Below are 26,324 nucleotides of genomic sequence, written 5' to 3' on the forward strand. Positions count from 1 at the left end.
AGTTTTCACATATCATCAACTGTACATGCTGTATGCAATGCACCGTTTGAATAGCTGAAGTCAAGGAGAACCACCTGATTACACCTTTGTTATAGAGAAAGCCAAAACCTGACAACGTTTACAACAGGATTTTCAAAGAGGTGTACAGTACAGACATGTAAAACTTTGTAGTTGTATTTAAGGTTCATACATAAAAAACTAATGAGAAGATGCTAACAGTGAGCGTAGAAGGATAGATCGTATTTGGATACAGGCATTACACATAAGTGAATAAATCATATCTAGCTATATACACATTACTAGCAATTTGTACAAATAATCGAGTCACCACGAATGCATGTTTGTGTTATACTCCATAAGACTTCATGTTCGAAAGCATCCATTTTCACCGCTAATCCCTTGAGCCAGAACGACTACAATGAACATAAGATATTATATTTATGGACAATAATCTTCATCACAAATAAAAAAGAGGGACTACCAATATAGGTGGATTATACCAGAGAAGGTTCAAGAGAATCTATATACATGTATATGATCAAACATCTCATTATATTTTTCTAGTCGACTATCCATATAATGTGATAGTACAAGCTACATATTCAATTTGGATTATCACTGGCAATGCAATCGCACATGAAGTAGTAAAAAATGGAATTGATAAATCATTGTAAGGTATACTGGTTTTCGGCCATGCATCGATTTTAAGGCAAAAATTCTACCACACAAATGAAAAAATAGTTCTACATTCTTCGAACAAATTGACATGAATTATATAACAAAACTCAAACTAAAAATAACGCAGTTAGTCCCAAATCAATCAGTGTTAAATTATTAACAGCATAGATTAGCAGTTGGTTGTTTGTCACACTTTAAAATTACTATCAGAAACAAAAATATTCTCGTCAAACCTGTTATTTGGAGAATAATTGTAAATAGATGCGCCTAGTAGAGATTCATTAGCAGCAACTTTTACGAAACATGAAAGCATGTCATATTCTAGTCGTACACATTTAAAAGTTCATTTTTCAAACAGCTTTTCTTTGCGTTTTTAATCAATAACCGGAATTCTATTCATGAAATGCAAGGGATAAGAAGATGTAGAGGAATTAGAGACTACCTTCTTTCGATACGTCCTCGGGATCTAGAGCGGCTTCTGCTGCGTGAGTAGCTCCTCCTACGCCTACTATCTCTCGGTGACCGTGACCTACAAAGAAATGACCCCATAACACTCCAAGGAATCACACAATGCAATTGTACATGTAGATATTAATTTATGGCAAAGTTTAATCGCTGACCGGTTTATGGATAGTCTGCCTAGTGGAGTGTATAAAATGCCACGCTATTCAACAATTTCACCAGCCTTTAATCAGCAGGATAGCCACCGGCATCAGCTTCAAAGATGACTAAGAGAGTCCAGCTATTTCGAGACCGCACTGCAAGACTTAGGGGCGTAATATGAGTGTGATTAGATTCTGCAGTGTGTTACCTGCCCGAGCCAACAACACAGTGAGAGGCAGTGTAGTGTGTCAGCCTCGTAATCTAATGGAGCAGGCAGGCAGATGGGGCTGGAAGGATGAAGGTAAAACTCTCTCAAGCAGAGTAGAATTACTAGAGAGAAGTCAAATGCGGTAGATTCAACCAATCAACAGAGTCGGCAGAATCTATCGACGCATATCAATTTCATGTGTGCGTGTGATGTTTTGGCAGCATCAGTAGCAAGGATCATGCTGTCTCAAACAAACGGCAGCAGTTGATCAAATTAGATGGTCTAGCAGTGAAGCGGAGTTCAAGATGAATTTGACTATTTGATATCTAAAAGCACCACACAATTACGATATAAACAATATTACAGCAATGACCATAGTATCCGACCACCATTTTCAAGTGAATAAACAAACATCAATGAAAAACTAGCGTAATTTAGGGCATCAATAACACGAGACAGCAAAACAATATGGTAAGAATAAAATATTCACCTTGACCTTCGTCGACTGCCTCCACCTCCATATCCTTCTCGACAGTCGTATGCATAGTGTCCACTTTCACCGCACTTGTAACACTTGTCTCTTGGGTCGAATGGTCGTCCTCCACGAGGCTGTCTATATGAGTCATATCGAGGAGGGCCTCGACCATAGCCACCACGGCCACCTCCATCTCTCTCCCATGGCTTGGGCCGACTTTTGCCGGAGGATGGCTCAACTCTAATTCGCTCACCACACAACGTCCTAATGAAACCATAGATAATACAGTTACGGTAATTTCACTAAAAGACCATTAGCAATAATTGAGAATTCACTGCTAGTTGAACCAAAGGCAAACGAAAGCTTACTGTCCATCTAATGCACGAATGGCATCATCTGCATCCCTTGGATCTTCGAACTCGACAAAAGCAAAGCCTGGAGGATTGCGAGCCACCCATACCTTTCTTAGCCTGTAATCGGATTACCCATTGAATATGAGCAGAATTTATACAGGCAACAATTTCTGAATTTAACATGAGTGAAAGTTACAAGAACATCAAGCTTTGAAAGACTTTAAAAAAAGCAGTGCATGATGGAAAGGCCTAAATACGTCGAATCATAAAACTATTAGTCTTAAAAACTACAAGATTCTATCCCCAATCCAGAAACGCACCAATGCAGGAGTATGCTGCCACCACTCACCTGCCATAGTAACCAAATTCTTTTTCAAGCTCTTTTTCTGAAGCATCTCTTGGCAGGTCACCAACGTAAACTTTACATTCTATATCACCACCTCTGGACATCTTATCACTTCTGATAACTTGACAATGTTTTAGTGTGGCCGAACGTTATCAAAAATTGGCTTCTAAAATTAATAAGAAGAAAAATGTTGTAGACAAGCCTACACATATGAGGCAACATTGCATTTAACTTGTGAAGGATATTTCACTATTCTATGTTCCCAAATCAAAACATCTAATGCATAAAATATAACTGGAAAGTTTAATCTGATAGTTATAACAAATTTGTTAAATTCTGATGACCAGAACAGCAACTATCATTCTCAATACTGCATTAGCTTGAGGTAAATTGCTGACACAATGGCTATTCCAAGTCACAACAGCCTAATAGAAAAAAGCACAAGAATAAACAGATATTTAACCATATTGAAACCTAGGAATAACAAAGCAGTCCTTATAAAACCTTCCATGATAAAACTATCTTCATGAAAGACCTGTAGCGTACTACAATTTGTTTTACATGATTATATGAATAGACAATACACCAAATACTGTTTTGTTTATCAAGAACTTTCTCAAATGTCATAAAATTACATTGTGCATTTAAAGCTGTTCAAATTTGTTTTGTTTCTATTGCTGAATGTGAAAGAGAACACTTCAATGTGCTTGTGTTGGTCATCACATTATAATGAATATGAGATCATAAGACGATGACAGTTAGGGAAGCATCAGCAACCAGACAAATGAAATCCATATAAAACAATGGATCATGAACCAAACTCTTCAATGTGAGTGAAGACGATGGCACAGATAATTGATACACCAAAAAGGTTAATGTGTTTAAATGTGTTAGAGCTATTGTGGGGGCTTTATCAAATATTGCAGTTTTATTAATAAATTCAAAGCATTTACACAACAAAAAATTTGGCTAGCAAAAAGTCAATTGTAAGCCATACAAGTCTTTATACTAGTAGCATCCCTGTATACATTTGTCGAGCTAGTGATACTACGAGCAATTAGTGATTGATAGCGTGCACCAAAAATGATTTTCACAAATTTGCTAAATCTGGATTAAACATCACCTGATGATTACAAACCACAAAAACAAAACCACTCAGCTCTACATTATTGAGCAAACATTACATATCTGGTTAGACAAGTAAGACATCAAGAGAGATAACTACACAAGTGTCATTGTTCGCCGCTGTAAGTCATCTATTCATAGTGATTAAATGTCATTGAGTACAGTGCACCCTCAGGATATGATTACCTTGATATACAATTTTTTTCACCTTATGAAGTGAAACAATGATTTTCCACCTCACTATAAAAATCTTATTTCACCATATGAGTTCAACAAATATTTCGCCAGAGTTCAAATTTGGCAGTCAGTGTTCTTATTACGTACGTCAAAATAACAAAGACGTCAAAATGCTGTTCGCCGAAACTATTTTCATAACGTTTGAAAGAAACACGATGACTGCATTCTCTCAGTTGAGCAATCTCGTGTCTACAACAGTAATATTTTCCTTTTAAAACCAGTAGCAAAATTGGAGTTGTGATCCCTTTTAATAGAAAGTCAGACAATTTCTCTTAACCTGCTAACAAAAATCCACTTCATTTTGAAAACAGCGTTATGCGGGATTTCTTACCGAATTAATTTGAATAAAGTTTTAAACAGGTTCGCTAAAGGTTATAGTGAAAGCGAAAACAGAAACTAATAAGTTATAAATTTTTAGTGATAAAAAGTAGAAATTCAGTAAAATGGTTAAAAATGCATACTAAAACTTAACTTTAAGTGTGCGTGTTTAGTGAACTAAACTTATTTGAGGTGAATTCAAAGTTTATGTTATACGTTCGTCTTAAAGGTAAGAACGCCCTACGGTACTTTCTGCGAATGATACATTATATGTTACATTTTATTGCAGATCATAGCCACTCAATACATTGAATACAATCAAGTTATTATGGGTACCTGTAGCTACTAAGGTTAACATACTATTTTGTTACTAATTTTTAATATGTACAGCACTTGTATAAAAATTTGACAATTTTTACTAGGGAATGTTTGCACTATATAATTACCATGGTTTCTATACCCCTACATACAATTTTTTTACTACACGATGCCAACTCTGTAACTGATCAAAATCAAACCCTGAGTGTTTGCTGTAGTTTTTCGTTATAAGTGGAAGTAACCAATTAATCTAACCTGATATTCTATTGTTATTTACATATAGTAAATCTTGCTACATGTATGATACATAGCTACAATAACCAGTATTTACATAATGATAATTATTATTGCTAAACAAGTCAACTAATCAGGTCATTCAACAAGCTAACAATGAATACATACTAGAACTTAAAAAACTGAACATATAAAAAAGACCCAATGTTGTGCTCAAGCCCTTGTTCAAAAAAGATTCCCACATAAAATTACAAGGGCTTGAGCACAACATTGCATTTTTAAAAATACATGTATTTATAATGTAATTGTGTAAAAAGTCTTGTAATGTTCAGACAATTTACTTAGCAATATTAATATGAAAATTGTGAGATGCAGACTTGACCATAAGCTACTAACACCGGTTTCAAATAAAACTTGTCTTTCTGGATAGCACAAACAGGATGCTATAATTATTACATTAATTAATTATATATTCATTAATTATACATTCATTAATTATACATTCATTAATTATACATTCATTAATTATACATTCATTATAACCTGTCTTGGCAAGTTTAGATGATTATATAAAAAACCTCTCAAGTCAATAGATCTTATAGATTAACTATGCAACAGAAATTTCTCCTTTTAAAATGCAGTCTTCATGTTCTACTACATGAACAAAATTTGTTAAATGACAGGATTAAACATGTCTTAGTTATTCTTCTTTTGACAACAGATAAAAATTATAGACTTCAACAAAGGAATTGTTAAAAATTTTACTGTAAAACTACTGATGCCTTTGACAAAACGCTCGAACTGTCGATGACCTACAAAAGCACACATCAGCATAATTTTGTGACGTTCAATTGTTAGGTGCACTCTGATGTATGTATATAAAACTCGCGTTCTAGGTAACTAAAATTATGCAACTGTGCAAAAACCGCAAGGCTTTCAGGTTTGCTAATTACCAAATACATAGCCCTAAAAATAATTATTTAGTTTACGACAAAACAGTTTACCCAATCACTGACCCAAAAGTACCCATTAGCGCGATCATATTTACAACAAATAATTTTACTCATTCATTTTTGTTAACGAGCTGATAGTTTGAAAAGAGCTTACTTTCAAAAAAACCTAAACTCTCCTGTCACTTGAACAAAGGTTAGCTATAAGAATCCTACACTGAATGAATGTCGTTGTTGAAATTTTCACGCGATGGGAAATAATATAAAACGACAGTCATAAATGCCAATATGGCGGCGCAACCTGGACGAACCTAATTGGGCCATCGCCTAACTGCGGTACTAATGATTACATTCAAATTTAAAAATCGATACATTATTTTGATTTACAGAAAAATAATTCTTTTTTAAAATTATTAAAAAAAAACTTTCTTTATTGACTCGCAAACGCTCAAATCTATTTACCCGTGAGGGATTGCAGAATTCAATTATTGTTGCGATAACTCCAATATAGCTGGGGAGACGAAACCACTACTATCTCAGATTACTTTTTGCTGAGAAGAGCAGTTTGGCAGGCTTACATTCCCTGGTTGCAAGTTGGGGCAGCAAATGTTAGGCGACTAGTGATGAACACATGAGGTTTGTGGGTGGTTTAAGCCCTCCAACTGGGTTTGGGGCAGCGCCCCGAAGCTCTGGACCTTTTAAGCATCAACAACCCTCAAATTATGCAAAAATACAATCAGTTGTAAGCATCAAAATCTACATAAATATATTGTTTATAGTTCATAGAAAGCAAAAATTTTTTTTTATTCAACGAACGATAATGAAATTTCGATATAAAACTGATCACACTACAGATTTCTGTAAGGGACATTGACAGAACAAGAGCTATTACTTTTTCATTGCAATAGCTCTTGTTCTGTCAATGTGTTCATGGCAGAAATCTTTTACAACCGATTTGGTATCTATTTCAACATCTTTATATATGTGTAGTATTAAAAGACTATTTAGACGAGCCTGCCCCATAGCGCTCCTCATCAATGTTTTCATTCAGTTATGTTACGATAAGGAAAATGCAAGTTTGGAGGTCTTCTTTACATCCCCACTATAAGCAATAAAGTTCAGTTTTCAAGTCTTAACAAAGTCTCACAAGATCACTCATTTGGCGAGACCACCACGGAGACAATATAGAACGCTAGTAAATTAGTCGTTGAAAATTCCAAGTGAATGAGCTTAGACTGCAATTCTTAGTACATTAGCACCGAAGATCCCTGAAAAGTTGGGGCGGCTCAGCCGGCCAATCGCCCCAGGGAATACGGGCCTGGTGTTTGGGAGCTGTTTATGAAAGCCTTCTTTGAAAGCAAGCGTTTACCATTTTGCAGAATAAAACAGACAAAAGACATATTGCATTGCAATCAAGTGACTAACGAACTACTTAGCTTATGCCATAAGGTCAACACTAATTATCACAGGGAATTTTCAACTCCATCACGACATAAAGTAGAACTTGAAGCAAAAATGGGCTTTTGGAAGAGCTAAAAAAAGTGGCAGGACTTTTGAAACTCAAAGTTAAATAATTTGATACTGATGACAGCTTTGGTTACAGCTCAGGCTCTTTAGAGCTCTCATTTACGGTTTTCCCTAAAATCTTCATTATTTTCACTGTTTTTTATGGGGTGGTTTTAAAATTCACACACTACTCCATTAAAAAGCCTGAAATCTTAGGATTAAAACTATTTTACTTTGGAAGTAGTTGAGCCAGTTATTGGTAAAGTAAATCAACCAATAGTCTTTTGACTATTTCATTCCAAAAGCAATGATTTTTGTCATTGTTCATTACCTTATTGCTAGCTATAGTACAGATGTAAATATTATAGCTCTAACTATAGCACTGCTTAATTACCTGAAACATTGATAGAGGTAGTAGTCACTGTTTCTAGCGTTTTACTATTAGTAAAATGGTCATAGCTATGTTTACTTTGAATGTTCGAGATCTAACAAAGAATTACAAAGTGCGTTCGGTATTAATCAAGGGAGACGTACAAATGCTGGTCACTGTCTCTGAAAATTGATTTGTGATCATGAGCCAGTATTTCTATGTAGCAGTATTCACTGGTAATAGCTAAGCAACAAAAATATTGTGGGCTAATTCTCATGTTGTATTTTATTATGAAGCTAGCTAGTGTTGCATAAGTTTTTTTATTTGTAGCTTAGCCTGTAATGCTATGTTATGAATTATCATAACCGTTTTTAGCAGTTACCTATATTTGATCATAATTGTATTTGCTGTTGCAACTTGGTAACCATTTGCATGTTTTGTAACCTAACCTCAGATAAATTTCTAACCTCTAGCATAATTATATTACCAAACTTCTGATTGGCTGTGCTAATTTTCCTTAAAAGCTATAAGCCATCCTATATTTTCCTCTCACCCTTCCCTTATTTTTGCCACACTTTTTAGTGTAGATAGTTGGTTGAATGTGGGAGTATGTGAGAAGCTAAATATTATCCATAAATATAACAATATTTTTGAATTGGTTTTGTATCATTGTGTAACTCATCACAGATTTAACTTATTTCAATCAATTTACTTTTAGCGTTTGTGCTGAACTTTGAGTTATCTTCCCAATTTTTTCAGGATTAGGCAAGTCTTGCGTCAAGATTAAAAAGCACTATAACCTTAAAGGAAATCAATTAGTTTTAGTAAAGCATGCATAGCTACTAACAAGCGTCATTTTTGCTGTGTTTTGTGAATACAAAACATTGAACTTTAAAATAAGATTCTCTTCGAGTCTGTTTAAAAACTTTTTAAAAATTGAAAAATAGTTTTCGAATTTCAGACTTTACGTGTTTTGTTATATAGGTTAGAACAAAATTACTCAATAAATTTATTTTGCAGTGTTTTGAAGATTGACTTAACATTGCAGGGTGGTATAAGATTGGATCTGGCTTTCTATTCTTACATGTTCCCAAGAACATGTAAGAATAGGAAGTACATATATATGTATAAGTACATATACTTATGTATTTCAAACGAATGAGCGATGTTGAATGCCCAGGTTTAACATGCACTTGCTGAACTAATATAGTGATTTGAAGTTCACTATCACTCAAATGAAAATAAAATTACGCTATTTGATTTACACAAAACAACTGGAGAAGTGTTTGTAACCCTCTTGCAACTTAAGCTGACTGCTTACTTCTCGGATCTTTACTATAATAAGAGCCGTGTCCATCCATTTGTCTGAAGCAATGCTAAAAGCATTAGGAAAAAGATTGCCTCACTCGGGAATCAAACTCATGTTTCATTTAACAGGCACATTACCAACTGCACCACTCAACCACCTTGCTGCACCGAGGAATAATTGTACACATAGTTATTATGACTGACAATCTTTCACGGCACATATGACTGCTTTTGTAGTAGTGCGGAAAAAGTTGAGTCAAAACAAAACTTGGTTGTATCACACCATCGAACCGCATTGGACAGCAATAGAGACAAAATTTTTTGCAATATTCTTACATTAAATATAAAAATATAGAGCTGCATTAAATGTCAGCAACAAGCTGATATTTAAAGTCAATGAGATCTCATGCCATGAAGAAATGAATTGAGGAACCAAGAAATTAATTAAAATCTCAGACATCAAGTGGCCACTAAGAGGTTTAGTTTTATAAAATAAGGGTTCTTCCTGGTGCTAGACGAGCTTTATTCACTTCAACAAATTATTTTTCCTATGTACTAATATAACTGGACATCACTAAAAAATAGCTACAAGAACTAGGGCATTTTTTACCCGTTAATATGCCGTAGCATCCACAGCATTCATTCTACCAGTTGCCTGCTAATCTGTAAACTCATGAACAACATAGCCAACATACCGGACTTCTTTGAAGATACCGAAATAGGAAACATTCCTTAAGTACTACTCTGACACTGTGAGAACCAAACAATGGTTTTCTCAGTTTGTAGTTTTTGTTCATTTTTCATTCTCATCACTATTCTGTAATCATGTCAGTAACTATGTTGTTGTTATATCAATGGATGGTTATAACGAATAAACTTATTTATGGATCAGCACTTGTATTCACTATAATCGTTCCTCACCATATCAAAGTCTGGCAACCCTTTTCAGATATTCTCAGCACTTGATCTAAATTAGACAAGGTTCTAGTAACATTTTGCCAACTGTGCTTATGTAGGATGTTTGCTATAATTGTCTGGCTATAATGTGATGCTGTTGTCTAATTGATTTCAATCATAACATAATTCACTGGAGCTAACAATATTTGCAATGCAATCAAGGAATATATTTCAAATAAATGTATCTCTGTATGTCTACAAAATTACACAACTCACTCCTTTTTACATGAGCCCTCCTTTGTTCTGATATCTTTATCAGGTTGCATTACTTCCCAAGCATGAATTAGACTGACAAATGCTTGATCAGGCCAAATGTGAAATGGGAGCAAAGCAATTCAGCTCACAACCAAGAAAACCAACTATTTCAAGCGAGATGGAAGTTATCTGCTCTTACCTTAGTTGCTAAAAAGACCACCCTGATTGCATGCATTTGGTATGAGGATAAAGCTCATCACCAACATTCTATGATAAAACCTCAGGAACTAGGTACTTGCAAGAGCATATAAAACAATTCAGTGTGTACTCATTTTATAATATTTTCACTCTTTCCTGTGACAATAATATAATGCATACTGTAAAATAAACACAAAAATAAATGATATAAGGCTCGGACGGATTTCAAGAAACAGCAAATATGTGTAAAAATGTATAAGCAACTCTCAATCACAGCTAACAAATAAATAACATTTGAATATATGCATAATACTCAGCCATGCACATTATAAATTACCTATTGATGGCCATGCACATTATAAAAAACTATGTTGCTGCAAAACACACTTGATAAGTTTTCAAATTCACGATAAGGACAAAAACATCTATGCGAAGACTTGGTGAGATCACACAACTACCGTGCGTATATATAGAAAAACTTTTCGTAATAATCATACAAATTAGGTACACTAGCATACAAATTTGAATAAGGAGCAGGTGAACCATATCTACTAAAGAGAGATAGCATCTATAATCAACCATGTTACGCAATTCTCATCTTACAGCTGCAGGCCTGCACAACATGAGATACTGAAACACCCATTTAACTTTGTGAGCAATAGCAGAAAGGATTTTGGTGCCAAAATGTGTTTTGATGCGTATTAAAGCTAACAGGTCAGTGCGGAAATGTATTGTTGAGCATGGAATATCTGTTAGGTGAATACTGAGCTGATTTCAGGTCATCATATGATCTCTCCAGACCCATCATCTCCTAAAATGACCAAACTTTGACTGATTATATGTCATTTAGTTAATTAACTCCATGTAAACGGTTGTACCTTGGTGATCAGCAACAACACCAACATGAATACCAAAAAGTACAAACAACTACAAGAGTTGACAACTCCAATCAGTCGGTGTCACGTAAAAAATACTTCATGTCATTTGGAAAAGTAAAATAATAGCACATAAAATAAGGTCAAGACTCATATGTAGGTCAAAACAATGGACAGTTTCGTACTAGTCCAAGAGGTCATCAATGGTTTCTTTACACTGAACCATCAGAATAATCCATAATTTACAACCGTGCCAGCTGTTAAGGTAGGTAACTTTGAGCAGAGGTATAAAAGAAACCAATGCTATGCTTATGCTCACCTCGTAATTTGTGGCTCTACAAAAACCATTGAATTTACTAAAAGCCTAAACTTCTGTAAACTGTCACATGGTAGGGCTTATTACTGCAGTATGCTGGTAAAATTACTTATGCTGCCAATAGACCTAACTAAACTGCTGTGACAGCTGTCTACCTTTGTCTGGCTGTTGATTGTGTGCTGTAGTTCATTGACCTCTTGCATCTTCTGAGAGAGTATAGCTTGATTTCTGTTAGCTCTTTCGTCAGCGAGTCTTGCCTTCAGCTCAGCCAATCTCACTTTTTGCTCGAGGCTTTCCACTCCCTACAATCAGCTAAGAATTACCTGGCACACCAGACTTAACTTGCTCTCGACATTGAGCCAAGCCCGTGCACAATGAGAGAAATATTATCTATCAAACGCCGTAGCAAAACTGAATGCACGTGAATGATTTCATTGAACATTGACTAGTCATCGCTTCATCTATGACTAAACCATAGATGATCGACTAGTTGTTGACCACCCATTGATTCCCTAGATCTAAGAGGTATGTCTATGCCACTCGAATTTCAACCACACACTTACAATACAAAAAGCTACAGTAGTTTTTCCTATGAATGGCGTTGTATGCCTCCTGATGTATCAGTGGAAATTGTCTCTGAGATCTTAGCAAATAGGTAATGCTTAAGGCTACAATAACTAATTTATGATCATATAACATGCAGGTTCGATGAATGGTAAAATGTTTTTATTAGGTGACTCTACAGGTTACCCCCTAATTGATAGAGTATTAACAGGCATCTTTAAAATCGGCATAGAAAGGATAACTCCATGTTTATAAACAACACGATATTCAATCATTGAATTAGCCCATTCAAAAGTAGATATTTCGTCATATACCCAGTAAAAAGGACATGCACAGAATAAAAAAGGAATTAAAACTACCCCATCTGTTCCCTATTACGATGGCAGACAGTTAGTACCGTACTTTTCGGACTATTAGCCGCTACTTTTTTCTGATGATTTGAGCCATGCGGCTTATATAAGGGTGCGGCTACTCTGTGGCTTTTTCTTTGACCGCTAAGGCGATGAAAGAAAATACAAAACAATGCCTAACGATACTGTTCCGTTAGGCATTAGGTTAAAAAGCATCGGTAAATATAAAACAGTGTGGTTAGACACTGTTTCGTTTTAAACGGCAAAGTTGCTGCCGTGTTAAAAAGCACCGTCCTGAGTTCTGCGGCCTATACAAAGGTGCGGCCTATGTATTGTTTTATTATCGGTTTTTGGAAAGTCAAGCAGATGCGGCTTATATAGGGGTGCGGTTTATAGTCCGAAATATACGGTACATAACAAAACTTCAGAAGCGTAACTTTGCAAAAATGCGGTTTGTTATCATCGTAAGAAATGAATAATGCAATAAACGCCTAATAATTAGCACACATTTACATATTCATTTACTCGTAATAAACATCTTCAAAATAAGCAGCAGAAAGTAGTTTGGATTAGTTTTGTGCACACCGAGTCTATTCTATGCATCCGACCAGCAAAGCTCCACGTATGATTAATAAAGACGCATGGTTAAACTTCACGACTATGAGTAACCAATGACAACCAAGCCAACAACAACTGTATTCTATAAAAACCAGTCATATGAACTTTAAACGTTCCGAAGCTTGTATGTACATCAACAGTACAATGTGCCTAAAACTCACTGCTGTAGAGAGAGAATGTGATGATGAGTATTTAGTGGAGTCTCCTGTATGCGTGAGGGTGGGGTTAGAACTGTATCGCAAAGGAGACCCAGCACGCATGTGTCTTAGTCTATCCTGAACTGAATGCAATGATTGAGAGGATATTGACTCTCGTAAATCCTCAACTTTCTGGGTAGATGCGTACTCGGGAGACGAACCATTCAGCTGCAACATTTTATAAGAATACTCCGATGAAAGTTATCGGAAATTATGAACGATTCCCAGACCATTTGTCCAATCTAATAAACTGTTAACAATGAACTTGCACAACATTATAGTAGCTTTTATCATTAAGTATTGGTACTTTTTGGCATTTGTATATGTTTTTGATGTTTTGAGGTCATCTGATTGTCAGAATGTTTTAGAAATAAAATCAAAAAAACTTGATTGCAGCTAAAACGCTCAGAAGAAAAATGCATCCAAAATGGCTATGGCTGACATGGGCTATTACTTTCAAGTTGCACCGTTACATGTCTCCGTTCTCTTGGCCTCTTTGCAAATATATACTTCATGATCAAACTTTCGCTTGATCTGAGCATTTCAACCGCAAACAAGTTTTGATGATTTTATTTTGAAACATCTTAGCAGTCAGATCACCTCAAACATCAAAAATAATTTCAATTGATAGAAAAATACTGATACTTTCTGATTAAGCACTAAATCTACTGAAATTTCATGCAAGTTCCTCTTTAAGTTCTCTTTCAAATTCAACTATCTGTTGCATAATGAGACCATCTTTTGCAGAACTTCCATTCAGCTCTAGAAAATTAGCCAAAGAACTTACAGCGGAGTAGGAGCCTGTCAAAGACTTTCGCAATGCCTTCTCTGAAGCTTTCCTATCCACCTTCAATTGGTATCTACAAACCAACATGTCATATTATTAATTATTATGAATGGAATAAATATCAGCCATAATAATGCTTCCTTAACATGAAATGCTCCTACTCATATTTATGATTCAGACTTCAATTTGGAATTGTGCCCCATTGCAGTTGACATGATGCCACAACTACCATCAATTCAGAGTTGACTGATAAACAAAGGCCAGGAGGGGTTTGACTGCAATAGGTACCACAAAGCTTCTTAAATACATATCACATTTTTTGACATTCATGCAAATAGTATTTTCTCACATTACATTTCAATAAATGATCTAGCCTTTTCACTTGTACATAATCTGTATGCAGTAATAAGATTTAAAATGGCTTGTCATGCAGCACATAGAGAAGAACATAGACATGTTAGGACAGAAAGGTTTTAAGTCTAACTTCTATGAAGTGCTAGCGAAGAGCACTACGAAGAAAGCCCAAGAACCTTAAAGCATGGAGTACAACAAACCGTATAGGATGCCATCCACTGATCATATAGAAGTGTGCATAATATAAACACACACATCTATGTAACAATATCAAAAGTAGATGAATTTGTTAGTTTGAACAACTACCCACAACAGCGAATGCATTTCTGACTTTTAATAATGAACAACGTATAGGTGAAGGGGTCTAGATTAACAAGTTAAGGTGTGCGGGTAGCAGTGTTACGACATATTTTGACTGTTGATAGTTGTCCTAGAGCTTTCAGAAGAAATCACATTTTTTAAGAGGTTTATGTGGAATTGGAAAACTTCAGCAGGAAGCAATCAACCTGGAAGACGCTCAACTCAACATAATGACGAATCGCCTTGATAAAACACACATCATGAGGTGCCTAATCTGAAGCAAAATTAAATATATATAGGTAGACTATTAAAAATTATTTTTAACATTTATTAAAGACTGCTTTTAATAAAAGACTTACTATAAAATTAAACATCAAGGAATAGTGTTCAACAATTAAACATACAAAGCTATAAATCAAACTTGGCTAACTGTTGCCCTGTACTTGTTTTATGATTTTTGTATAGCATAATTTAGAAAACATTTGTTTGAAATGAAATTATTGCTCATAACGTACTATATACATGTATATTATAGTAATATACATGTATATTGTAGTAATATATATTATAATAATATATATACATATACAGTCAAACATGGATAACTCGAACTTCACGGGACCGAGCAAAAGTGTTCGAGTTATCAGAGCGTTAAAGTTATCAGAGCACTGTCAAACGTCAATTTATTTATTAGTAGATACATGTACATATACAAACTATAATATAAATCAAAAGCATAAATGGCTTGTTTCAAATTAAATGCTTCTAATGTAAAGTTTAAAACTTTTTTATCAAAAAGTATAGAGATTTTACTATCACTTGAGATTGGTTTGTTGTTTGAGGTAGGTGATGTTAATGCCAGGAATTTTTTTAGATTAAAATTGGCAAAACTTGATCGTTGCTGAAATGCTCAGAAGAAAAGACATCTTTTTCTTTTGAGCGTTTTAACCAAGACCAATTTTGCCGATTTTTCTTGAAGTGCGAAGGTTATGCGAAGGTTACCTCACTTTTCCTTGCTTCCGAAGGGCCATCGCTAGGCGGATGTTTGGTAAAAATCAAATTTCACCAAACCTTTAGAAAAGCCGTTGACAAAAATATTTTGTCGATGGTGGTAATAACGACGCCTATGAATTACGAAAAGTTGAGGTTTACCTCTATGACTTGGAAAAAAAGTGATTTTCTAAAACAATAACAACCGTCTCGGTAGCCGTTGGGCAAAAAACTGTTCGAGTTAACAGAGTTGAGGTCGAGTTATCTAAAGCAATTTATCATTACGTGGGAACGGACCAAAGAAACCGGTCGAGTTAACCATGTGTTCGAGCTATCCGAGGGCGAGTTATCCATGTTTGACTGTATATACATACTTATACATACTATATATTTATATACTTGAAAACCTCTATTTGAATGCCATGACGCTTATTTTTCAGCCTTTCCCATAGTGGCGTTTAATTAGAGGCGGTGTTCAAATAAAGGGTGGCGCTGTAATTTTTGACTTACAGAATTTTGGGAAGATAAATTCCACCATTTTATGGGTGAAGCAATCCGAATGTCACCTATATTTTACTCCCTCCTTTGGGCAAATCGAGATTAATGCCGTCGACCTCAGCATGTTTGCTGAACCGTATTTTATTTACGCCGAAGCTCAGACTGAGTTAAACAAGGATCTACTTTGGTTATAAAATATTGCTGCTGTTATTAATTATTTTGACGGTGTCGCTTTCAAAGTTAAAATTTTTTTGTAAAGCTTTGGTGCTAGGAAACGGACATTAGGTTTTTAACATTTAAAAGATAGAATACGCCATAACAATACTATAACTCTTCAGGTAAGATTGTAAAGCACATTACGGACGAATCTGAAAATGATGGATATGGTTTAGACCTTAGTGACTTTGAATGAGTGTGTAGCTCTGATGATTGTAACGATTGATATTCTCAGGTACACTTTCACTAAAACTACGGCAACTACTACAGTAACAACAAAAGAATTAATTGTCACAGATGTAACCGAGCCATTATTGCTACTATTTTGTGGACACTCTTCTACTGATCACTTTCTATAATGGGTTTGTAAAAAACAAAAAATCTCCAAATACCGGACAAATAAAAGTGGCGTTCAATTAAAGAGTGATGCTCTATTTTTCAACCCCTTTTTTACGCCTTGTGTTCTATTAGTGGTGGCATTCAAATAACGATGATACTCAAATAGAGGTTTTACGGTAGGTAATTGATCGTAGCTTTAGGCTTTAAAAGAAACCCTCAGTTCCTACAAGCCTGAACACGAGGTTACTCATACAATAATCTCTGGAATTACAAATAAGGCGCAGCTTACACACTGAGTGAGTCGATTCGAGTCGATGTGAAAGTGACGCAACTCCTAAATGAAACCCATTCATTAAGGTCATGCATACGTGCGAGAACAGCAAAGAGTAGAGACTGCCAGCAAAGAAAAGACAAGACCTATCTACAGAAGTTCAAACTACAGGGTCACAAATGTCTAGCAACGGAATCAGCACATTTCCACACGCCTAGCCAGTTCATCTTCAAATTTTATGGCCAACTGTTTTTCAACGTCATCTTTCCACTTTTCCATGCTTTTTTGCAAGTCTCGCAGTTCAGTGTCTTTCAGTTCCAAACGCTCTTTGAAGTAAGAGGACGTGTAAAGATGTGAACTGAGGCTATTTATTTGTAGCCTCTGACCCTGACAATATCCATAAATGACATAAACATTAGTTAAAATATAGAAACATTTCAGCACTACTTCATTATGACCTGATAAATACTTTACACCACACTATACCATAAATAAATGCACCTTGCTTGTGAATTATCACTAGAGAATCAAACGCGACTGAAGGAATAACAAATCGAGAACAGACGACTCTGAAGATTACCAGAGTTAATATCTGCGCTTCTTACCGAGAAGAGACCAAAGGCTTGTATGATGCAAGAATATAAGAAAGGAACTAACTGGACTTATGATATGAGATGGACTGCAACCAGCTCTAATAGAACTGAACGGAAATTTTTTTCATGTAATTGACTTGTTAGTGGTGAAAGTGAGCAAAGGGATAAATATAAAATGTGCAACAAGTGGCATAATACAGGAAGTGGAAGCGTGTCAAGGTGCCCAACGCAGTGGTTGTCTAACGAAAATTGCTTACGAATCTTGGGGCTCGGTCAGAGAGCGACGACATGCAGGCATCTGAAATATGAACCTAGCTGATAGTAACAATTCTTAAAACCTAGCTACTGATGGGTAAGTCACAATTCTTAACACCTAACTACTGCTGGGTAAGTAATAGTTCTTAACACCTAACTACTGATGGGCAAGTAACAATCTTAACACCTAACTACTGATGAATAAGTAACAATTCTTAACACCTAACTACTGCTGGGTAAGTAACAATTCTTAACACCTAACTACTGATGGATAAGTAACAATTCTTAACACCTAACTACTGATGGATAAGTAACAATTCTTAACACCTAACTACTGCTGGGTAAGTAACAATTCTTAACACCTAACTACTGATGGATAAGTAACAATTCTTAACACCTAACTACTGATGGGTAAGTAACAATTCTTAACACTTAACTACTGATGGATAAGTAACAATTCTTAACACCTAACTACTGCTGGGTAAGTAACAATTCTTAACACCTAACTACTGATGGATAAGTAACAATTCTTAACACCTAGCTACTGATGGATAAGTAACAATTCTTAACACCTAACTACTGATGGGTAAGTAACAATTCTTAACACCTAACTACTGATGGATAAGTAACAATTCTTAACACCTAACTACTGATGGGTAAGTAACAATTCTTAACACCTAACTACTGCTGGGTAAGTAACAATTCTTAACACCTAACTACTGCTGGGTAAGTAACAATTCTTAACACCTAGCTACTGATGGATAAGTAACAATTCTTAACACCTAGCAACTGCTGGGTAAGTAACAATTCTTAACACCTAGCTACTGATGGGTAAGTAACAATTCTTAACACCTAGCTACTGCTGAGTAAGTAACAATTCTTAACACCTAGCTACTGATGGGTAAGTAACAATTCTTAACACCTAACTACTGCTGGGTAAGTAACAATTCTTAACACCTAGCGACTGCTGGGTAAGTAACAATTTTTAACACCTAACTACTGATGGATAAGTAACAATTCTTAACACCTAACTACTGATGAGTAAGTAACAATCCTTAACACCTAACTACTGATGGGTAAGTCCCGTCAGCCCATCCCTTAAGGTAGAATTGCAGTTGAAATGCTTTAAAAGTACACTCTCCAGTTACTTTGAGATCTGTTGCACTTTACCTTCTGAATGTTCCCAGACTAGCCAAGATGGAGCTTTTAAAACATTTGTTTGGGGATTATAACTGACCTTGACATGATCACTTTGACATATTCATAAACTTACTTTTGCCAAACTCATTCTCATGTCTTCAACTTCCTGTCTCTTCTCATTACTCAGTTTGTTCCTCAGCTGCTCCAGTTCGAGTTCCTAAACCATGTGTACAGTATTACAGTGTACTAAACAATGTGTACAGTATTGAAGTGTACTAGACAATGTGTTCAGTATTACAGTGTACTAAACAATGTGTTCAGTATTACAGTGTACTAAACAATGTGTACAGTATTACAGTGTACTAAAAAATGTGTACAGTAATAGTGTACTAAACAAAGTGTACAGTAGTAGTGTACTAAACAATGTGTACAGTATTACAGTGTACTAAACAATGTGTACAGTAGTAGTGTACTAAACAATGTGTACAGTAGTAGTGTACTAAACAATGTGTACAGTATTACAGTGTGCTAAACAATGTGTACAGTATTACAGTGTACTGTCACCATGCAGTTGAAGACTTGACTTGTTTATGAAGAATAACGTTTGTATTATTATAATCTCTAGCAGCGATCTTTACTATAATAAGAGTTGTGACTGTCCGTCTGCTTGTCCGATTTCACCGAGCAGTAATCAAACCCAGATATCCTGCTTTCGAGCCAAGTATGCTACTATCTGCGTCATTTAATTACCATGGTGCACAATGGAATAATTGTGCACGTAACTATTACACATCAAGGTCTCTACCAGCGTACTAGTTATTTACCACGATTGTTAGAATGAAGAAATTTCTTTATGAGGGCTTATATAGTTTGAAATGACATCATCACTAGTCTATGCATGACAGAAAAGACCGCGCAAGAACAATAATTAAAGGTCAGATGCCTTTTCGGAACTTAACTGCGACCAGTTGTTCGCAGGTTGTTTGTACAAAATTTACTGCACCATATGCAAACAATGACTATACACAACTTCAAACATAAGATAATACGCTGGCTTAGGTATCAGGGTGAATGTACAGGCGAGTGGAACTTATGACAAATGTATCTTAGAGTGGGGATTAGCATTGTTTGTATGTAGGAACTACCAGTTAGTGACAGCACTTGAAATTAAATAGCTACGATGGTGATACTTAAAATGATGCACAACATAATATATTAGTTCATTCAATTTAAACTGCTGATAAACTGATATAGTTACTATAGCCCCATTATGCAGGATGCTGTTTCTGGAGGCATCAAGAGTGTTTATAATGGAATAGCTTGTGTGGCGTTTTCTTGCGCATCATTCGCAAGTTTGATTTTTATCTTTCACAAACATGAAATAGTTGATAATAATTCGCGAGTAATAAAATTCACTTTGTTGATGGGTTTTTGTTGTTTCCATCTTGCGAATGACTTGTAGATGACGCAAACAGCGTCATGGAAACAGCGATAATCCCATTCCACTACTGGCTAAGTCTACCATGTACTGATATACACGTAAATAAATTTGTATAAATCATACAGGCAGTTTTGCCTCACCTTCGCTTTTTCAGACCTGTGCACAGTAGAGCTAAGTGCAGTGACCTCTGACTTGAGCTCAGCCAGCGAGTTCCTCAGCTCTTCATTACACGCTCTCAGATTGGCCACCGCTGACGCTGTCACAGACCTGGAGGTAGAGCGCTTTCGAGATCGTGACTTGCTCGGGGAGCTACTTCTAGAGAAGCTGTTAACAAAAATAGTGAATCACATGAAGCAACAATGTTTACACAATACAACCGTGTATTTATAAAGTTATCGACTCATGTTCTACAATGATGCAAATGTGCAGTAGAAGGCATCGAGTAAAATCTACTGTCCCCACTCTAACACCATCTGGTGACCATAGTTACACCTTGCAGTAACTTAGCTCTGTATACAAACACGAGACCAATAGGAGAATCTGCGATCAGTTCCATTGAGAATATTTTTAGAAGCCGTGACAAGTTTACTACGAGTTTATCAAATTTTTCGAACAATAATTGTTATGGCATGTGAAAATATAAATCACCTCCTCTTTAATTTCAATTACCATGAAATAAGAGTAGACAAATCCTTGTCATATGCTACTGAATTTTGTCAAAGTTAAAATAAGCATTCACTCAAACTCCATCCTATCGTTCACCAATAGCATCTGATTGCCATGACAAATAGCATCTAGCTGTTGACATCAAGAAAATTCAATGATCAACCAGTGAGAAGATAATTACTTATGCCTTCTATCATCTGGTGTAACATTTGTGACAGGTTGTATCATTTTCAAAACAAATGCGCCATTTTATATAATGCACAATGTGCTCCTAAAGTGAAAATTGTCCATGTGGCTTAAAGTTTTGTGAAGCCAGGTCATTCCCAACATTCATGAAAATATAAGGTTTGTAGCGTCCGGTTGCTATGACCTTCCTAAACCTCAAATAATGATATTGTTTAAAATCCATTCCATCATCTTTGAAGATGAATTTCTCAGTATTTTGTGTTGACCATACTGACAAGCACCACTTTTGATAAAAAGCTGTAACTCAGGTTAACTTGCTTCGATTTCAATTATGAAAACAGTTTTGAAAAGCTGAGAGATTTCTCTATTGGATAGGGCTAAAAAGTTTTGTTATCCGACCTCATTTGTATTGAAAATGATATGCCATGTAACATTTCTACAGTATCTCTAAAAGCTTATATATGTATTTTTATAAATCAAAAGTAGCCTGTGAACCTCACCTGACTGTCTGAGCCCGTCGTGGCTGCACACCGAGCAGGTCCGCAGTCTTCTTACACTCTTCGTTTATCTCGTGAATCATGATCCTCTCAAACTTCTCTAGCGCCTGACTCGACTCTGCCTCCGACTGTACGACAGCCGAGTTCTCCTGCCTCAGTCTCTCAATCTCCTGGTCCTTCTCTTCCACTTCCTCTCGCAGAGCAGCCATCATCTTATCGTAATGCTGTAACCATGACAGCCCATAGAAGAAAAGGCTTGAGTATATAAATACAGGGGAAACAACTTCAGAACTTAACTAGCGTAATAGCGTGTTGGTAATCATCAGACATGTTAAAGAAAGTGTGACAATGACAAAATCTACTCATTTTACTAAAATGATTAAAGGACAGAATTAAAAGTAACTTTTAGAGATGGGCACTCGAGCTAACACGCTTGCTCAAGTAAATCTCACAAATGAATAGAATTGAATTGATTCTCTGGTATCTTTTACCTACTGCAAAATTATTGTATTGTTTAGGAGCGTCCTACCAGTAAGAATTGAATTGACTCGAGTCTTTACTGTCACCGTAGAAGAATTGATTCGATTATCTATTTTTAATAAGCAAAGCGACCGAGAGTCAATACGCACCAATGTTTCCAAGTTACTGTGTTGACAAACAATCCTTCACGAACAGTGATATTCTAAGTAACCCAAACTGTTACTTCATGAGAGCCAGAACAAAGATGTCAGTGCAATCTCATGTTGCCAGCCGCACCTTATTTATAAGACATATATGTACATTTTATTGGTCAATAATATGTACTACACACTAATATAGTATAGCTCGATGGTTTGTCTGCGCTTTTACAATAAGCTTATTTATGAGCGTTATAACTGCATGCAAATATCATTAATTCTGCCGAAAAACATTTAAAACGACTCAACTCTGTACCTATACATATACATTGATCACGGATCGCAGTGTTATCAGATCCATCCAAAACTTTGCGACAATAAATTTAGGAAGTGAGATTATCATTTTGCCAAAACCGAACTAGTTATGTAGTTTTTTCTTTACTCACAAAACAGCATAAAATTGTGGTTTTAATTTGTTTATTTCCATTTTAGAATGGATGAAAAGAGAAATTGTAAACAGCGACTTGAACATACTTCTGCTAGTGAAACTTTTCAACACTTCACCAATGATATGTTTGACTATTAGTAACACTTTTGTATTAAATAATGTGTGTCTGCGTTTTGGTCAAACTAAAAACAATAGCATTTTTGGCAGCCAGTTTCACAAAACCACTAAAACATTAGACATTCTTTTAATTTTTAAAATGTATTGACTCTTGTGCAGCATTTTTTTCCGACTCTAAAACTTTTTAAAATTGAAGTTATATGATAGAAACTCTGCTTTTTCACCAAAAACACTGACTGTATGCCACTAAAAAGTGGTGAGCATAACTCCCGAAAACCCAATAAAATCGCTAGTAAAAATAGTTGCTATTTGCTATACAAACAGTCAATAGATAAGCTAATTCAGGTAGCTAAATTAGCGATTGTGGGTTACTGTTATTTTGGTGTACTTCCATGAGTCAATTTTTTGATAAGAATTGATATAGAATTGATCCGAGTCATTGAAGTTGGGATAGCTAAAGAATTAAGAATTGAATAGCAGTGTTTTGCAATTAATTGTGAATTGAATTGATTCTTACACGAGATATGATGCTACTAATACTGTATAAACAATAATAGACCTATATCGCAATAACTCATTAGTCAGCAAAGTTCCATATTAGTTGAACTTTTGCTTGGTTTTATCAAAATTGTTTAAATATCAAGATAATTGCACATGTAAACTCTCCATTTTTAGCTGTAGCTGAAATATACAAACAAGCCAAAATTTTACTTTTTGTTTCCTATCAAACTTGTTTAGATATTCTACATGTATATATGTATTTGTTATATCAAATTGACAGTTTACTGTGTCAATTCATTATAACAAATTAAACTGCGGAATTTACATTTTTCAGCTGACTGTATGAAGTATCATTTACATGTGGCAAGCAATTGAAAGACGGGGTCGTACACCCCATCGCACAAAGGGCAAAGCAAGGGAGACAAATCCATAAATGGTTTAGAATAAATCTAAACATGGAATACTTTAGTCTGACCTCCGTTAATGGTTAGAGGTTTGGTTTATCAACCACTTGGATCTGACACTCGGTCAATGACCAATAGACAACGTACTAACTGATTGTAACAGTTAAGGGGCTACTTGTATGTTGTTTACAGGCTATGGACTAGGATGGGGCAGGAAGGAGAAACAAACAAATAACTTGGACACAGGAGAATAATATCATAAAGTACAAACACTTTTAAACCCTTTTGGCAATATCGCAGTTCTAAACCTAAAATGAGACGAATTGTAGGTAATATTTGCCCGTATTATAAAAAGAGTTACGCAGTAAGTTTATAAACAAGACAGGGCAAAGTACCTCAAGTTAAAAATGATATAATTGTCACACATGGTAATTATCGTAATACCAGATGCTCAAACACTATTTAATTGCGTGATACCATGATAGCTTACACGTACTACAAATTCTCAACGTTTCTATTTTACACGTTCTCTAACTTAAATACCGTCACTATGCTTACAAGACTTAATCAAATCACACTATTCCCTATCTGACACCATAACAAAAATTCAGTAACTCCAAATAATAAATGATTTAACTATCTACATACGGCAATATATTACATAATTGTATAAAGTAAATCATTCAATGTAATACGCAATTCAACATAATTAACAGATTAATGGATTACAATGTTTCGTATATTAAATAATTCAGTTAATTATGTCCAGTTAATTAAATACATCAAGCAGATGCCACTGCATACCATCATATCACAAATGGATAGCCAAGACCATGAGTGATAAGTTACTACTAACACCAGAATCTGTATTAAAACCCCCTACTGTAAAAGCTTATATCAGTGTGCATATAGAGATGGGTTAGTTCATGTTGCAAGTAAAAGACATGCAACTAAAATAAACGAATGAAATAAGGCTAAATCCTACTTCGTAGACTGAGATCCTAGTCTTGCTATTCCCTAGAAAATGACTTTGCATAAAATTTTAGTAAATTTTATCAGAAATTACAGATATTTTTCTATAATTTGCAATTATTTTTGATGTTTCACGTGATCTGACTGCAAGGATGCTTCGAGATATAAATCAAATAAACTTGATCGCAGTTAAAACGCACAGATCAAGCGAAAGTGCGATTACGATGTTTATTGTTGCAAAGGGACTGACAGAATAGAGAGGCATAATGCTGCAACTCAAACGCAATAGCTAATATCAACTATAGCAACTAGTGCCGTCATTTCGGTACATATTTTTCATCTGAGCGTTTTAACTGTGATCAAGTTTTGTCAACTTTAATCTTGGATCATCCAACCAGTGAGATCAGCTCAAACATTAAATCAATCACAAACGATAGAAAAATAAAGTGTAATAAAATCTTTCTGATAAGATCTACTAAAACTTTGAGCAAGTTGATCTTCAAGGGACCTACAATAGAATTAGCCAATAGAATTAGCAGGTTCTGTAAACTGGATGAGAAGTTACCTGTTTGAGTTCCTTCTTCAGCTTACTCATTTCAGCAGCCTGGTTGTCTTCAGCTTGCTTCAGTTTCTGAGCAGCAGCAAGTTTCTCTTGGTTAATTTTCTGGTTGTAAAGGGCTGACTCCTCCAGCTCCTGTAGGCAGCCAATCAGACCATTTCATTAACAACAACCAATCAACTTGCAGTTGCTATGGATACAAGTACTTAACATTTACCACCGTTTGGATATATATACTTTTTCCGGTGTACAGCTAACTTGGTGTACAGCTAACTCGACAGTCATACCATAGATAATATTATGTATGTAAGAGCTAACGAGTTTGATGCCCTTTCATAGCTTATCTCAGATAAGACAATGAATGGCAGCCAGTCAGCTGCCTACTCTAAGACAAACACAAAACTCCAGTAGAGCTTAGTTCCTGCAAATAGCAAGATGAAGTTATACACTTCATGATTACCAGTCTAAAATGGACATGCAAGTATACAACACACTTTGTCGGACAAAATATAAATAGATTGTTTAACATATTCAACACAAATATACAAAAATAATATCAACTTTTACCTGTGAGCAACGACTTAGAAACAGGAATTTGCGATCTCGAGTGCAAATCGACAAACAACAAAGCTATAGTACAGGACAACAAAAATTGACAAATCATAATCTGAAGTCAACTCTCTTCTCAGCCTTTCAAGCAAAAGAAAAAAGAGCATCACATATCACTTTGTTCAAGGACATTAGCTATCTCACAGCCTAATCTGAGACAAGTGCTAAAGAGTTGAGTTTTAAAAGAGGTCAGTTTGAAACATTTCTCTGACTACTGGGGATAACTAGAAATGCAAAATAATATCTTTAGACCAAATTTATAGGT

General features: G+C 35.4%; 2 protein-coding genes across 3 annotated transcripts in view; both read right to left on the reverse strand.

Annotated features, from left to right (window-relative positions):
- Nucleotides 1-158: 158 nt before the first annotated feature.
- LOC137394835 (serine/arginine-rich splicing factor 7-like) lies at nt 159-6,141 on the reverse strand. 2 transcript variants are annotated; one of them, XR_010978385.1, is made up of 7 exons: nt 6,003-6,141; nt 2,667-2,829; nt 2,333-2,434; nt 1,980-2,228; nt 1,490-1,815; nt 1,121-1,207; nt 159-413 (listed from the first exon to the last, which is right to left on the reverse strand). XR_010978385.1 is itself a non-coding variant. In XM_068081606.1 (6 exons), exons 2-6 carry the CDS (start codon nt 2,765-2,767, stop codon nt 392-394), a joined length of 561 nt encoding a protein of 186 aa, XP_067937707.1. In that variant the 5' UTR covers nt 2,768-2,829; nt 6,003-6,141; the 3' UTR covers nt 159-391. The 2 variants fall into 2 exon arrangements, 1 of the variants encoding a protein (XP_067937707.1); XM_068081606.1 differs by lacking the exon at nt 1,490-1,815.
- A 4,336-nt stretch (nt 6,142-10,477) lies between these two features.
- The window catches only part of LOC137394227 (calponin homology domain-containing protein DDB_G0272472-like), a 90,972-nt gene continuing 75,125 nt past the window's right edge, over nt 10,478-26,324 (reverse strand). Inside the window, exons 28-36 of the mRNA XM_068080949.1 lie at nt 25,457-25,585; nt 21,836-22,056; nt 20,624-20,807; nt 19,176-19,259; nt 17,905-17,945; nt 14,087-14,159; nt 13,264-13,467; nt 11,726-11,872; nt 10,478-11,190 (exon numbers count right to left, since the gene is read on the reverse strand). Of these exons, the coding sequence (XP_067937050.1) occupies nt 11,095-11,190; nt 11,726-11,872; nt 13,264-13,467; nt 14,087-14,159; nt 17,905-17,945; nt 19,176-19,259; nt 20,624-20,807; nt 21,836-22,056; nt 25,457-25,585 (1,179 nt within the window). The 3' untranslated portion in view covers nt 10,478-11,094. The remainder of the gene's footprint in view (nt 11,191-11,725; nt 11,873-13,263; nt 13,468-14,086; nt 14,160-17,904; nt 17,946-19,175; nt 19,260-20,623; nt 20,808-21,835; nt 22,057-25,456; nt 25,586-26,324) is intronic.

Source organism: Watersipora subatra, chromosome 4 (assembly GCF_963576615.1).
Source record: "Watersipora subatra chromosome 4, tzWatSuba1.1, whole genome shotgun sequence".
Taxonomy (NCBI): domain Eukaryota; kingdom Metazoa; phylum Bryozoa; class Gymnolaemata; order Cheilostomatida; family Watersiporidae; genus Watersipora; species Watersipora subatra.